The sequence below is a fragment of the Pempheris klunzingeri genome, chromosome 9 (assembly GCF_042242105.1).
Source record: "Pempheris klunzingeri isolate RE-2024b chromosome 9, fPemKlu1.hap1, whole genome shotgun sequence".
NCBI lineage: Eukaryota > Metazoa > Chordata > Actinopteri > Acropomatiformes > Pempheridae > Pempheris > Pempheris klunzingeri.
In genome coordinates, this window is record NC_092020.1 from 3,833,224 (window position 1) to 3,847,088 (window position 13,865).

At 43.7% G+C, this 13,865-nt stretch overlaps 3 protein-coding genes across 3 annotated transcripts; all 3 read right to left on the bottom strand.

Moving 5' to 3' along the window:
- Positions 1-536: 536 nt before the first annotated feature.
- Positions 537-3,859, bottom strand: lcp2b (lymphocyte cytosolic protein 2b). The gene is made up of 13 exons (XM_070837325.1): positions 3,737-3,859; positions 3,408-3,470; positions 3,242-3,288; positions 2,934-2,993; positions 2,814-2,842; positions 2,680-2,720; positions 2,369-2,525; positions 1,949-2,035; positions 1,756-1,840; positions 1,589-1,667; positions 1,307-1,381; positions 1,032-1,181; positions 537-844 (listed from the first exon to the last, which is right to left on the bottom strand). Exons 1-13 carry the CDS (start codon positions 3,812-3,814, stop codon positions 719-721), a joined length of 1,077 nt encoding a protein of 358 aa, XP_070693426.1. The 5' UTR covers positions 3,815-3,859; the 3' UTR covers positions 537-718.
- A 2,368-nt stretch (positions 3,860-6,227) lies between these two features.
- On the bottom strand, positions 6,228-8,062 carry LOC139207137 (protein Wnt-8a-like). The gene is made up of 6 exons (XM_070836772.1): positions 8,001-8,062; positions 7,881-7,914; positions 7,648-7,777; positions 7,140-7,265; positions 6,873-7,015; positions 6,228-6,785 (listed from the first exon to the last, which is right to left on the bottom strand). Exons 1-6 carry the CDS (start codon positions 8,060-8,062, stop codon positions 6,228-6,230), a joined length of 1,053 nt encoding a protein of 350 aa, XP_070692873.1.
- A 612-nt stretch (positions 8,063-8,674) lies between these two features.
- Positions 8,675-10,626, bottom strand: LOC139207093 (protein Wnt-8a-like). The gene is made up of 6 exons (XM_070836727.1): positions 10,556-10,626; positions 10,400-10,433; positions 10,139-10,277; positions 9,647-9,772; positions 9,400-9,542; positions 8,675-9,241 (listed from the first exon to the last, which is right to left on the bottom strand). The coding sequence occupies exons 1-6, from the start codon at positions 10,624-10,626 to the stop codon at positions 8,675-8,677; spliced, it is 1,080 nt and encodes a 359-aa protein (XP_070692828.1).
- Between the last annotated feature and the right edge of the window lie 3,239 nt (positions 10,627-13,865).

Genomic DNA, 13,865 nt, shown 5'->3' on the forward strand with positions numbered 1-13,865 from the left:
TCTATTTAGTATGTGTGATGACTCTGGTGTGTGAAAGCTGTGAATGAACTTTCAAAATCTGGTGAAAATGAGCTAATTTACTGACAATGAAGTTCTGTATGAGTAATGTATATTTGAGTCTGTTAAACAGTAACTACAAGCACTGCTTAATAATAACAAAACAAGACTATAGAGTTTTTCCTGGTAAGCACTATACTCTTTGGTGTGGAACCTTATTTATTCTGCAGTGTGACTTTTGGACATGTTACGACTGTGTTGACCTGAGGCAGTTGCGAAACAAAGGATTTGTTTTCTGCCTGCAGTGCGAAGCCAGCTGAGGCAATGCGATCTGATCGTTTGTGTTGGCCACCCTGACAAGTTGGCGCTTCTGAAAGTCCGCGAGGCACCGAAACCGCAGCCCTCCACTCAGGCTGAGACTGAGCCGTGAAGAACAGAGGTAATTTTGTGTGTCTGGAAAACATAGTTTAATACAATATACAAACCATGAGCCATGTAAATGTCAATTTTTTCCTCTCATTATGCGTTTAAAAATGCAAGTGACGCCACCAGTTAGAGGAACTACATAACAATGACCTTTGTGATTGTGACAATTATGACGTGTTTGGCTGTTCCTAAAAGGCATCTCAGCTAGCCACATTCATGCATGTATGTGCAAATTAGCATTAAGAAACACATAGATGGAGGCAAACACCCACATTAAGCTTGGTGTCGGTGCTGGTCAGAGTCCCACAGGGTACAGCAGGCAGCACTGGCTCTGCGCTTTAGAGCTGTGGTCTGTGGCATCAATGAGCAGCAGCGGGGTGTGCGCGTGATGGGTAATCATCTCCTTCACCCCAGGGAAACTCTGCAGCACAGCAGCACACAAGAAAAGATGACAGGGACCTAATGATGCAGCGCAGCACCAGTCAGCGTCAGACACCGCCCGAGGCGTGCCACAAGATGTGAACGTTTCAGTTTACTTTGAGTGAACAAATGGACTTTTTACTCTCACTTTAACATCGTCGATAATGGTATCAGCATTTTCAGTTTACCTTGGTGGTGTTGAAGCCAGTGCCGAGGAAGTAGGAGTTGCCTTGGTTACAGATCTTAATGTTGTAAACCTTGCCTTCTTTCAGCAGCATCAGGGTGTAGGGGTGTTCATCTGAGCCTTTTGTGCTGTCCCTCACCACAAATGCCCCATCCTTAATACACACACACACACACAGTCAGTTTAACATGATACTGCAAATATAATCCTGTGAAATTTCAGCTGCGCGTGTCTGTGCCTCCAGGAAGATGAGATACTCTGTGAATAGCAGTGCCTGACCTCATTCACCTCTCTGAGAACAACTTCAGCTTGATGTCTGGTAATGTTTCCTCCATACCAGCTGGGATCCAAATCCTGGGCGCACCATAATAATAAAACAGTCATTGTAAGGACTCTATCTCATTTCTCTTTTGCAAAGACAGAAATGTTTTTTTTTTTTTTTTTTACAACATCGCCATCTGCTGTTTACCTTTTGAAGGTACTCAGAAGTGTCTAATTGCACAGAACAGGCATAAACTGTGTGTGGCAGTCATTACTCGCCATTACACTTTTGACTTTCACCTTTCTTGTTCCTGATGTTGAATTGTTGACCTTAGTAAGCTGTGTGGCCACTGGAGGAGCTGGACTTCGTTTCTCTCCTCTGGGAGGGGAGAGATGAAATGGAATAAATAATTTTTTTATTGCATTATCCAGAGTTGAGGGGCTTACTAGACTCATTAACCGCCTACCTGTTGGACACATCAGTGGGCTTGTGGGTTCTTACTGTAGGGATCTTACAAGCGGATGAGCCGGGAGCTTTGACAGCACCGCCCTCTTGTGGACATGATGGATAGTATGAAATAGACGTGTTGGTGACACGATTACAACATTTTGCCACTGAGCTCTCACAAATGCTACATAATAATCAGCAGGTAGGCCTACTTGATTTTGTTATGTCTCTCTGCGTTGGAACAGGTTGTCCAGGCTTGTTGCTCCTGTCGATATGCAGAGTGGGTTGGCTAGCTGGTGCTGAGAAGGGGGAAACACGTTTTACAGAAGGTTTAGATCATCAGCATCATCATCATCATCAATCAGTCAGGTGGTTGTGGAGCCACTATATGTGCAGTCACCTGGTGCTTTGAAAGGTCTCTTGGGGTTGTGGTTCACTTTTGGTGGATGAGGGGCTGGATATTGAACAGGATCTACTCACATTAATACATCATTTATTTGAAGTTAGGCCCAAAAGAAAACATGAGCATTAGTTCTACGTTCAAGGCAGATAAAATGAAAAGCCGGAGACACATTTTCACGTGTGATTGCACTTCTCTGCTCACAGCACTGCTGTCTGGGTTGCTTTGTTACCTCTATGCTGGTGTCGAGGTGGCTTCCTGTAGATCTCCTTGCAGGGCTCGCCAGTGTCTTGCTGCTCAGCCGTTTGTGGCTCAGTCAGAGCAGAGATGTAGCCGTCTTCTGTTTCTTCCTGGTATGGACCTTCACAGTTCTCATCGCTGTTATTGTCCTGACCACACAGCCACCCATATGACGACGACAACAACGATGATCATAATGTAGTTTTCAGTTTACATTGCACCTTACTTAGTTCAACCATTTTCTTTGGGCTTGAAGTTTGTATCATTATAAGCTACCAAATTTACAAAAACAAACTAACTTACATACTCATCTGAATCCCAGTGTTCCTCCTCCTGTACAATTACTGTAGAGAAATACAGGGTAAAATACAACATTATTTTTATGATATGATATCTTTATGATATCAGTGACATAGTTGAACTGAAGTGTTCTTTACCTTGTTTTGGATACTTTTGTGCCTTAAATCTGCCAAAAAATTAAACATACGCGTTGTTGTTCACTTACAGTTACACAAAGTAAGAGCTGCAAAACGAAAGCAAAAGAAAACTTTTCTTACTTATCAAAAACCTGCTTCTGCCCACTCTTGTTGATGTCACTTTGGATCTTAGTTATTATTCTAAAGATACAAGACCAAGACATAAGCAAAATATCATCCATATTTTCAGTATTGTAGGACTATACGGCACAACTTTTGTGTGATTATATGATGTTAGAGAATTAGATATAACCTTGTGACTTATCATACATGACCACAATGAACCATTTATGCTGTAACAGACATCGACTGATGGATTGTTCATCAATATTTTTGGTTGGAAAACTGTTTAATGTCAGTGGAATGAATATATTTTCAGTCGTACTCACGGGACATAAAGGCAGGGGAACAGCTGAAGGTCACGCTCAGTCATTTGCTGGATAATGTTGATTTTAAAGGTTAATAAAAAAAATGATAGAGAATCAATTGCAATATTTATAGTATTTCAGAGCAGTAATCAAGTGTAAAGGCTTCTGGAGGTGTAAACATACTTACTATGAATCCTGCTCCGGTTATGTTGCCCTTCATCACTACTTTGTCGCAGCCTGATAACTTAAGCTGAGAAGATGAAGGCAATTGAAGGCTCGTAGAGTTTTTTTTTGTTGTGAAGTATACTGCATCTAATTCTGTATTCTATATATATTCTAACTGAGTAAACCTTTAATTCACAATTGACCAATATGTATTATATTGTATATTTTTTATTAGTTGAAGTACAGATAATGCTTTTTAACGTGCCACAAAAAAGAAACTACACTACTTGACTGCTACAGAAGATACATTCTCGTCTTACATCGACCTCGAGCCGCTCTTTTGATACTCACCCTGCTCATGTAGTCGGCCAGACTTTGGGGACTCCATCCCGTCACCTCCGCTTTAGAAGGAACATTGTTTAAACTCATGCTCGTCTCGTCTCAGTGTCGCATCCACTGAAGCATGACCCAACGGTTGTGCAGCGGGCTCGCACAACTGTTGCTCTTGTCCTTGCGCCTTATAAAGTGAAAGTCCATAATGACCTCTGTGCCCTTTAAATACTTTGTGGTGTGCCATTTTGTATTGTGTAAAAGACTGAAATGGAAAGTTTCAGTGAGACATATAATATTAGCACATGCTTGCGCTGCAGAGTACATCGATCTCTAAACATAGAGGCCGTTTCCTGTCACACACCCCTGCACTATGCTACCACAGTCATGTAGCTGCGTACGATAGCTATCATTTCAGTTTGTTCTGAACTTGTGTGTCTGATTTTTGGCTGAACAGCAATGAATGTGCAATGCAGATTTCTTTTTCAATTTTGAATGTAAGGTTGTACCATCGTGGATATACAGTACACTTAAAACATCTTTTCAATTTACACGCACGGACTCGCGTTGCAGTTTGAGCTCAAACATGCTTTTCATTCTAATTCCTGACATTGTTGAAGCCGTAGCCCGTCCCGTGTCTCACACCCAGGTGAGAGAGGAGGGCATCAGAGGGAAGAGGTGATCAATCAGGCTCAGATCCCCCCTAAGACCCCCAGGCATGTCTGAGTGAATACATGAGCCCCCCTGGGGGGTCCTCGTGGGAGATTCCCCCCTCCTTTGTTTCCCTCCTCTGTCCTGATTGGGAAACATACCCCCCACGAAAGACTTGACGCTGCCACAGAGGAGGAGGCATGCAATTCAGTGTAATTATAAAGTAGGAGATGTGACAATCGATGTATGGTAATGTTTAGAAATTTCTGGTTGTTTTTATGAAATCCTAAATGTTAAATTTCAGGAGGTGAGGGGGGGGGTTGCAGGATAAATAACTGAAACTCTCCCTAGAAATTCCACAAAAAGAGGGTTTCTCAGCAGATGGGAAAGGAAGGAATTAAAAGAGCACGACCAAGCAGAAGCATCATATGGAAGCAATACTGTCCTCAGTGGAGAGCAGAGATAAGGGGCAGATCGGTGAGGGCCTCCAGTGGGGCAAAGCCTTCATTAACACACAGCAGGGCGGCATGGGAAATGCAGGACATCCCCAGAAGCAAACAGACAAATGGGAAGGATGTAAGGGAGCGTTTTGGTTTGAGAGAATACTGGTGCTCTGTGTTTAGTGGTGGTGCTTTTTCTGACTGTCTTGTCCTGCACCAGAGAAGCACATTTACCTTTGTGCCATTCATTTGAACAGAGCTGTGTGTTGTGTGACAGAGCGTTGAAGTATTTCTAAAGCGGTTTTTCAGAGTTCTTGGGGATGTAAGATGACGCCGGCTGATCTCTGCTGCATAATGTGATGATAATCCATGCTGTAATTTCTCACTTATCCTGTTATTCACTGCTTCCATAGCAACTGCTCTGTAAAGACAGCGAAGCAGCCTTGTAATCAGCCCCCTTTCAGTTAGACTGCCACCCACTCTCCCCCAGGCGTGGACCCCCTTATGAAGGTGATACCCATGCCATCAGTCATTTAGCCGAGACGGTGGCAGATTTATGACACCTCCTGCTGCGAGGAAGATTTCTGGAGATACAGGGGGTAGAGGCAAGAGGGAGGCAAATGAATGGCTCCTAAGACACAGATAGGCCAGTGGGCGGAGACGCTGCTCCACACAGACCTAATTACTTGCAAATTACAAGTTTAGAAATTAACTTGCATCCGAGGAGGAATGTGAGTCACGCGTATCTGTGACTGTCTTTGGATTTGCTGTGTGAGATCTGGATCCCGCGTGGCTGAGCGAGAGCAACTCCAAGTTTGGGAAAAAATGTCTCTGCCAGCGCGTCACGCTTTGATGTATTGTGGCGCATTTGCATTGCGGTGGGATGTGACAAAGGCGAGGATGCGCAGTGGTGGCCCGGATTATCAGGCCAAAATATCTCACTGCTAGCGGTGGAAATACTTCCCTAATTTGTCTTTCAAAGCCTCGCTGCTCTTTGAATGAAATCAATACACTTTGACATCAAAGTGATGGTGGATCAGCGCTGGATCAACACCTTGGTTAGGTGCGAAGTGCACCGTGTTATCCATGTAATCCGCTGTTAAGTGTATTCACTCCATTCTTATTCTAATAGACGCTTGTGTGCCCTGTCATAAAACCCAACGAGCCTGGGATTTATTAAGGAAAATGATCAAGTGTTTACTAGTTATTGGCAGAGCTGAAACGTGGCACTCAGAAGTCTTTATTTATTTTTTAAACTTATTTTATTTAAGCAAAACATAATATTCATAAATATACACTCAAATATTTGTACAAGGAGACATGAAAAGTGCAAATGGACATTTAAATCCTCATACCGGCCCCCTTTTAAACAGACCCAACTGTCACCTATTGGTCACAGATCCACATGAGGTCTGTTCTCCTCATTTGGGTCCACGGTGTCTGCGCCTAAAGCCGTGCCCATCAGCACCTTCCCTCCTGGCGCACACGTGTTTTACTATAACCTGGGAGCAGTCGTCGCAGTTCACCGTGCAGCACCAGTGGAATTTGCAGTTGCAGCTGCTCACCACCTCCGTGCGCCTCTCCTCCACCTTCAGGCCGCATTCATGACACAACCTGCGGCAGCTGCGCCTCTCCCACTGGGTTAAACCCTCCCCGTGCTGCACGCACTCCCTGCCCTCGGTGCCGTACAGCCCCAAGCTGGTGTTCCTCTTGCAGTAGTCCGGGGAGTCCTCCAGGTAGATGAGCTCCGTCTGGGCGACGCTGCCGAACGCGTCCACGATGGCACCTCGGTTGTCCGCGCTGTTGCCAGCCCGCATGCGCTTTTTATCGATGTCCAGTTTTTGGGCTTGGCTGTGCTTGATCTTCAAGTAGTTTCCGATTTCTCTGAACTCTGACAGCTGTGTCCAGCAGGTCTGGACACTGCAGCTCTCAGACATGCCGTGGCATCTACAGATGCGCTTCATTGTTGCCTTCACAGCCTGTTGGAAACCGAGGAAAGTTAATCACTGCCACTTAAAACTGTTCATGTGAGCTAAACGCTGGCGGTGTGAGGGGGTTTAACTCACCAGCCGGCCGGCCGCGTTGTTGTGCAGGTTGACAGCAGCCCTGGAGTCCTGGCCCGTCTCCTGCGCGTCCACATACTGTTTGGAAATCCTCTCCCCGAAATCCACGTTGTCACTACAGCCACCCCACAACCAGCCGCGACCGCCTGCACACAAAGTATCACTTAAAATCAGATCAAATACCATAACTTTTAAATGCTTATCGATCAAATATAAGTTAAATATAAGACGATATTCTGAGTAATATGTCTTTGTTGGTGGAATGCTCACCAATTTTCCCGTTCTTGGAGACATCACAGCCGCAGTTGTCCAGGTCTCCCAGACTACAGTTCCTGGTCAGAGTGTACATGACGCCCGCTGCACTGATGGCGTGCACGAAAGACGTCTCTCTGGTGGCTGCCAATGAGAAGAAATTGGCAATCACGATTTATGTCATACCGGGCAAAGATGTTTCAAACATTCATTAAATATTCATGACTGAAAGTAATCCGTGAATATTAACGAGCTCGTCGTCTGGAGAAACTTTTTTTTTTTTTTTTTAAATACTCGTGAGTGAAGATATTTATGCAGCTGTGCCATTTTGTAATTACACAAAAATCTAATGGGGTTCTGTGCAGGCATGAAGAAAACTAATGCAACACATGTAACTGATGGGCCTACATCCATATGCTGTGCGCAATTTTAGAATTGTAATTCCTGTGCATGATGCCTTTTTTATATTTGTGCAGAAACAGGATTATATTCTTTGCTCGTTTTATGCACAAACGTCTCCACCTACCCCGTCTTAGTCCCTTGAGCTGGGTTGCGCTGTCGGGGCAGTTCCATCTGTCCCACGCAAACTGGTGTTTGCACTCCTCAGTGCCACTCTGTGCGCCCACCTGCACGCTTCGTGCGTAGGTGAGATAGGCCTGCAGGAGAGGCGATGTCAATGTTTTGGCCTTATTCACATTTTGTAACGTTATCAAGTAACTTGTGAGGGTGATCCCAGTAAGACAACTGTTTTCTATTTACCTTGGGTCCCGTCATGAGAAAGTTACTGGCCACCCTGGGAAGAAGATAGAGGATAATTAATAAGGTCAAGATAAGTGGAGTCAACACAGATATAAAATATACAGGCAAATAGTCTCTTACCAGGCGTGTCCCGGACTCATTTTGCATAAAAGAGGCAGGAGACAAAACAATACATGCACCATTTTCATCTCTACCGTCAGCCCTCAAAGTGGAGATCTACTTATTTTGTCCCTGTGCGCTGCAACTTTCTCTTTTATTTGAATGAGGAACAAATGGAACTCTTGTCCTTTGTCTCCAGGGTCCGACAGAGCTGATTGGTTGACGGCTTCAGGAAACGCCTATATGCGCACTTCAAAGGATGGCATTAGGCGACAGTTTATTTTCTTCCCCAAGGCTGTTTGACACCAGGGCACCAATATACAAATAACATAATCAGAATTTCTCCACTGACAAATCAGACTGAGTCATGCATATTGTAGAAAAATATTTATTAGGTAACATTTTCAATTAAAAATACATATAAAATATTAGACAAATTCTCAGACAAACCAACATAGAACACCAATCACCCCCTTCACACTAGTAAGGATGCGTGGAGAGTTTGGTCCCCCAAAACACTGATTTATATACAGAATCAAATCAATAAGATAAAGTGCATTAAAAGGCTTCAAGCGATGTGATGGTTAGGAATAAAAAATAAAGTTCTTGTAACACAGACTGATGCTTATTGATGTCCTTAATGATGGATCTAATGAAAAGTGATGAGGATACTAACTGAAGGCAACAAATGGCGATCAGTGCCGGCGCGCACGGTGCCTGCGCTTCGTTTTATTATGTGGTTTTCTCCCACCGTCTTTACGCGCACAGTAATATTTAGTAACTACCTGCGTGCATTTGTCACACTTCACCGTGCAGCACCAGTGGAATTTGCAGTTGCAGCTGCTCACGACCTCGATGCGCTTCTCCACCACTCTGAGGCCGCATTCATAGCACAGCCTGCGGCAGCTCTTCCTCTCCCACTGGGACAAGTTCTTGCCGCCCTTCAGACACTCCCGCCCCTCTGTGCCCTGATAGTCCAGGCTCTGGTTCTTGACGCAGTAATCCGGGGAGTCCTCCAGGTAAATGAGCTCCGTCCGGGCGATGCCCCGAAAAGTGTGCGCGATGGCTCCTCTGTTGTCTGCGCTGTTCCCAGCCCTCACGGGCTTCTTGTCCATCTCCAGCTTCTTCGCATTTTCGTGCTTAATCTTTAGGTAGTTGCCCACCTCTCTGAAGTCAGCCAGCTGCATCCAGCAGGTTTGGATGCTGCAGCTCCCAGACACTCCATGGCACTTACAGGCTCTCCGCATGGTGGCTTTGATTGCCTGCCAACAGAGTGAGAGTGTTAGTTGGTAGCAGTCAAACATGCACAACTTCGTGCTACTTGGATGCGGAAATGCCACTGAAATACATGTCTGAATATTGATGACATAGCCCATAAAAAGTGGTAGCTAACTCCAGTACTAGTAAAATCATATCTCACCAGTCTGCCCGCCTCGTTGTTGTGCAGGTTGACCGCAGCCCGCGAGTCATGTCCACCTTCGAGCGCGTCCACAAACTGTTTGGAGATCTTCTCTCCAAACGCCACATTATCGCTGCAGCCTCCCCAAATCCATCCTCTGCCACCTGGACATTCAAAAATATACGTTGTTATTCAGTTATAAAAACAGGGTCCGTCCCACCTAAGTTAGCCTGATAGTAAAGAAACCACTCATTGAATAGAAATTTACCTGTCTGTCCAATTCTGGAGTCATCGCAGCCGCAGTTGTCAAAGTCTCCCATGCTGCAGTTCTTGGTGAGCGTGTACATCACTCCGGCTGCGCTGATGGCGTGGACAAAAGATGTTTCCCTTGTAGCTACAATAAACGACAAATAAAGTAAATGTTAAACGCACTGTTATGCTTCGCGAATCAATTTGGCACCACAAAAACTCCCGAACACCGTGCGTAAAAGGCGCGTAAACTGCGCGTAAAGGCACTTTGGAAATTAATGCGACAACGATGCTGGATATATTGAGTGTTTATCAATGCGGCTCCAGCAAGGAATTGAAGTTAATGTTCGTGCCCCTTCTAAATGTAGGCTAGAGCGCATAATCACCCTGTCTGCGATGGGCTTTGCGCTTCAGCAAAGTTGACAGCTGCTTGGACCACACCTCTCCAGTGCTGCATGCAAGGCAGAAATACAACACAATATATACAAATATATGGATGCAAATGTCTTACCACTTCGAAGGCCGTTGTGTGTGGATAGTTGGAGCGTGTTCTCTGGGCAGTTCCACCTCTCCCAAGCAAACTGGTGTTTGCACTCCTGGATGCCACTCTGTGCGCCCAGTTGCACACTGCTGGCATAGGTCAGAAAAGCCTTGGGAGGGAAAAAAGTGCAATGTTAGTCGCTATTGCAATTAAATGTATTCAATCATTACACAATCTGCAAACATATTTGACTTTAATAAAATAATAATAAAGGATAAAAAATGTATTTACCTTAGGTCCAGTCATGAGGAAATTATTCACCGTCCTATAGAGAGAAAAAAAAAAAGACAGCCACGTTAATCACATGTCACTATACCACAAGCAAACACACATTACACATTACATCCGTTAAATTTAAACGAATTCCTCCAAAACTAAACGACATACCAAGCAAAAGCTAAGTGAACATGACAGCACATGGACAGAACCATGGCTGCGAAAAGATTCAGTGGTCCCATAGTGGTCGTATTCCCAACTCGGGCCTGTTTGTTCAATCCCAGATGTGAGCACCAAGAGGGAGGAAGGCGAGTGAAGCTGTGGGCCGACTCCACGCTCATGATATTTATGCGCCCGTGGCCCTTTGATTGACAGATTTGTCCTGCAGGTAACGTTTCACTGTGAAAATGCGCCAACGACGACATCGATTGCCGCGTCCTACAGACAAATAGGAGCCGTCGGTGCATAAGTGCACTTCAAAGACCTGATGCTGTTAAACAGCCCTTCATTCACCCATTCACCTGTCGTTCCCAGGCTTTATCCATGGACACTCATCCCACGAATTAACGCATATCCAGCGAATTTAATCAATACATGATCCCGTATGAATATTACAAATAGGACAAAGCAAGTATTAATCATATTTCACCAGACTTTTAAAGATATAAGTAAAGTTGGGAATATTGAAATGATGCACAGAAATAAGTTAGTGAACATCAGTATGCTCTGTAAGGTCACGGCTTGACATTTATTGGCCCCTGTTATATCAATATAGGAATATTCTAGTGATGTAGGCCACAAACGTAACATTAACAACACAGCACAGCTTGGTTTCACCATAAATAGGGTTTCTAATTCTGAAAGTGGGGGACTGCACGACAGAAATACAGTAGGCTGAATGCCGCCGTCAGCTTCATGTGTAAGCTGGAAACATTTGGGAAATGGCACCAGCGTCCCAGTGGGAAAGACAGTGACTACAAAGCCATAAAGCCTTTCAGGGCTGATGGTATATAGTCATGTAAATACTGCCTCACACATCGGCGACATTGGCATCGTAGTGATAATGGGATAATAGATGTTTCCCTGGGAAACATCTTGGTGTGAAAACAGTCTGGAATTTACAAGAGTGTAAACAAATAAGAGCTTTAATGTTTTATTACACTGTAAGTTCTAATGTTGTATGTATGGTCAACAGTTTTGTTCCGTGGTCTAAAAAATCGTATTGATCATTCAGCGTAGAAATCTGGGATTATCCAGCACTCGGTCCCATCACATTCACTTCTGCTGATCGTCTTCATTGATTTATCCACCATGATCATGATCATGATCATCAGCAGTCATCCTGGCAGTTTCTGTCCGTTCATACTCTCACGGTGATCTGATGCGAGAGAAGTTACCAAGTTAGCGATTAACATTACAGTTTTCTAAAATTAAATCGCTTACACTTGTCAAATCCCCTTTAAGCCACTCAGAATCCCTTAAAACAACAATTCACTCAGCTCGGAGGACAATGGGCGGGCGGCCGGGCGGGGCCCTCCACACAATAGTGCAGAGGTGTAGGTGAGGATAATCCCCACTAATTAGATATCTCCCACATTCATTCTGCAATATGACTGAAACCTATACAGCCCCTCAACACCCGGCCGGCTAATAATACAGAGCGATTCAAATCAATCTGGGATGTTTCAGAAATGCTCCTTTAGCGATTTTAATGGGTTAATAACCTGCAAACAGTGGCAGTAGATCAGGCTGGGCGTGTTTCAGCATCACTGCTCTAAGACTCATGAACATCGAAACTCTATCGAGGACAAATCACATGCGTTAAGTGTTATTTAAAGTGATATGATTACTATAATTATTATTATTATTATTAATTAATCACAACTGTTCCCACCTGTCAAATATATAATTTTATACATATTTGTTATTAAATAATTCAAACACAGACTGACAAATAGTATTAATAATTCAAGTGCTCCTCACTTCATTATGGATTTTATTTTTCAGTTTGGATAATGTGTATTCCAGCTCAACCCGAGCAGTTTGCAGCAGAGGAGGCGGCAGGGTCCGGACCTTTTGAATTACACTCGGCCTAAAATAACACCAGGGGAAAAATGCGCGTTGATTAAACAGTTCTAACAGACATTTCAGACACATTAGGCCGTCCACGGAGCGCTGGCGGCTGATTTATGGCGGTGCAAGGTGAGAGAAACGGAGCAATAAAGGCTCAGGAGGTGACAGGCTTGACAGGCCGAGGAAGGGTGGCAGGACTGGTGACGCCAGCCAGGCGCATCAGTGAATGACCAGGGTGGTTAGCTGCTGTTATGGGACTCAACATAAACCTGTAAGAAATAAATAATAGGCTACATAAAGAAGTTATCTTATCATTAGCGTAGAAAAGTTCAATAAAAACTGTGAAATAATCCACTAAATTAAAAGTCAAATAATTATTTTGAAATGTAATTGTTTGAAGTGTCATTCCAGCATTTCTCCTTGGATTTTATTCTTAGTTGTGTTCAATGTAGGCAACTTTTATCATCCTTTTTACTTCATTGTGGTATTTTTGCAGTGTTGCTTTTGTGTAATATTTGCTTAATAAGTAATTGCTTTTCATGACAGTGCTGTTGTGGCCAATCCCCGCCCCCCCTCGGCCTCTCGGCCAATCACATTCCTCCATCTTCTGGCAGGCTTAGCTGCTGCCAGCTAGCATGCTAGCTCCTGTTAGCTGCAGCAGCAACAGAGAAGCCCACAGCCCTGTCTCTGTGTCCTGCTCCATAGAATAGTGAGCAGCCACTGAATGATAACAACGAATGATCTCTTTTATTCGTTAATCTGCCAATTATTTTTTACATTATTAATTTGACAGTTAATTGGTTGGTGATTTTAAATGTTGGAAAAAAAAGACCCATCACAGTTTCCCAGAGGACCAAATAAAAGTCTGAACCCTAAAGCTTTTCAATTTACTGTCAGAGGCCAATGACAAATAGCAAACACTCACACTCTTTTATCAGAATTGTTTCCAGTTCATTTTCTCCATTAATCAATTGGCGTTTAAGCTCTGCTGTCAAGTAAAAACTGAAAAACCAAGCTAGCAGGAAACCTTAGCAGATTTCCTGCCATGTTAGTCAATTAAAAACAGAGGAAACAACTGCTCATAAAAACGAGTTAGGATTGAATAATTTATTCATCCATTTCCCAGTTTTGCTGTTAATTTATTAATGTGGTTTAGTTTTTTGCAAAATATGGATATAATTATGTGTTTCATATTAGCCACTTGAAGTACTTCGTTCTTGTTATTATAAGTGTTGTTGTTGTTAACATTGTATGTCGCCATCCCATGTTCCTAAATGACTCCTTCAGTAAACAGCACTAAAATATGGCTCCTGTTTTAGCACTGAACATCTGGTAAAACCAGAAGCGTTTTTCAAATGTGATGATGGTCATTTACATCAAATCTCTGGCTTTGAGTCTGCGGTCATAT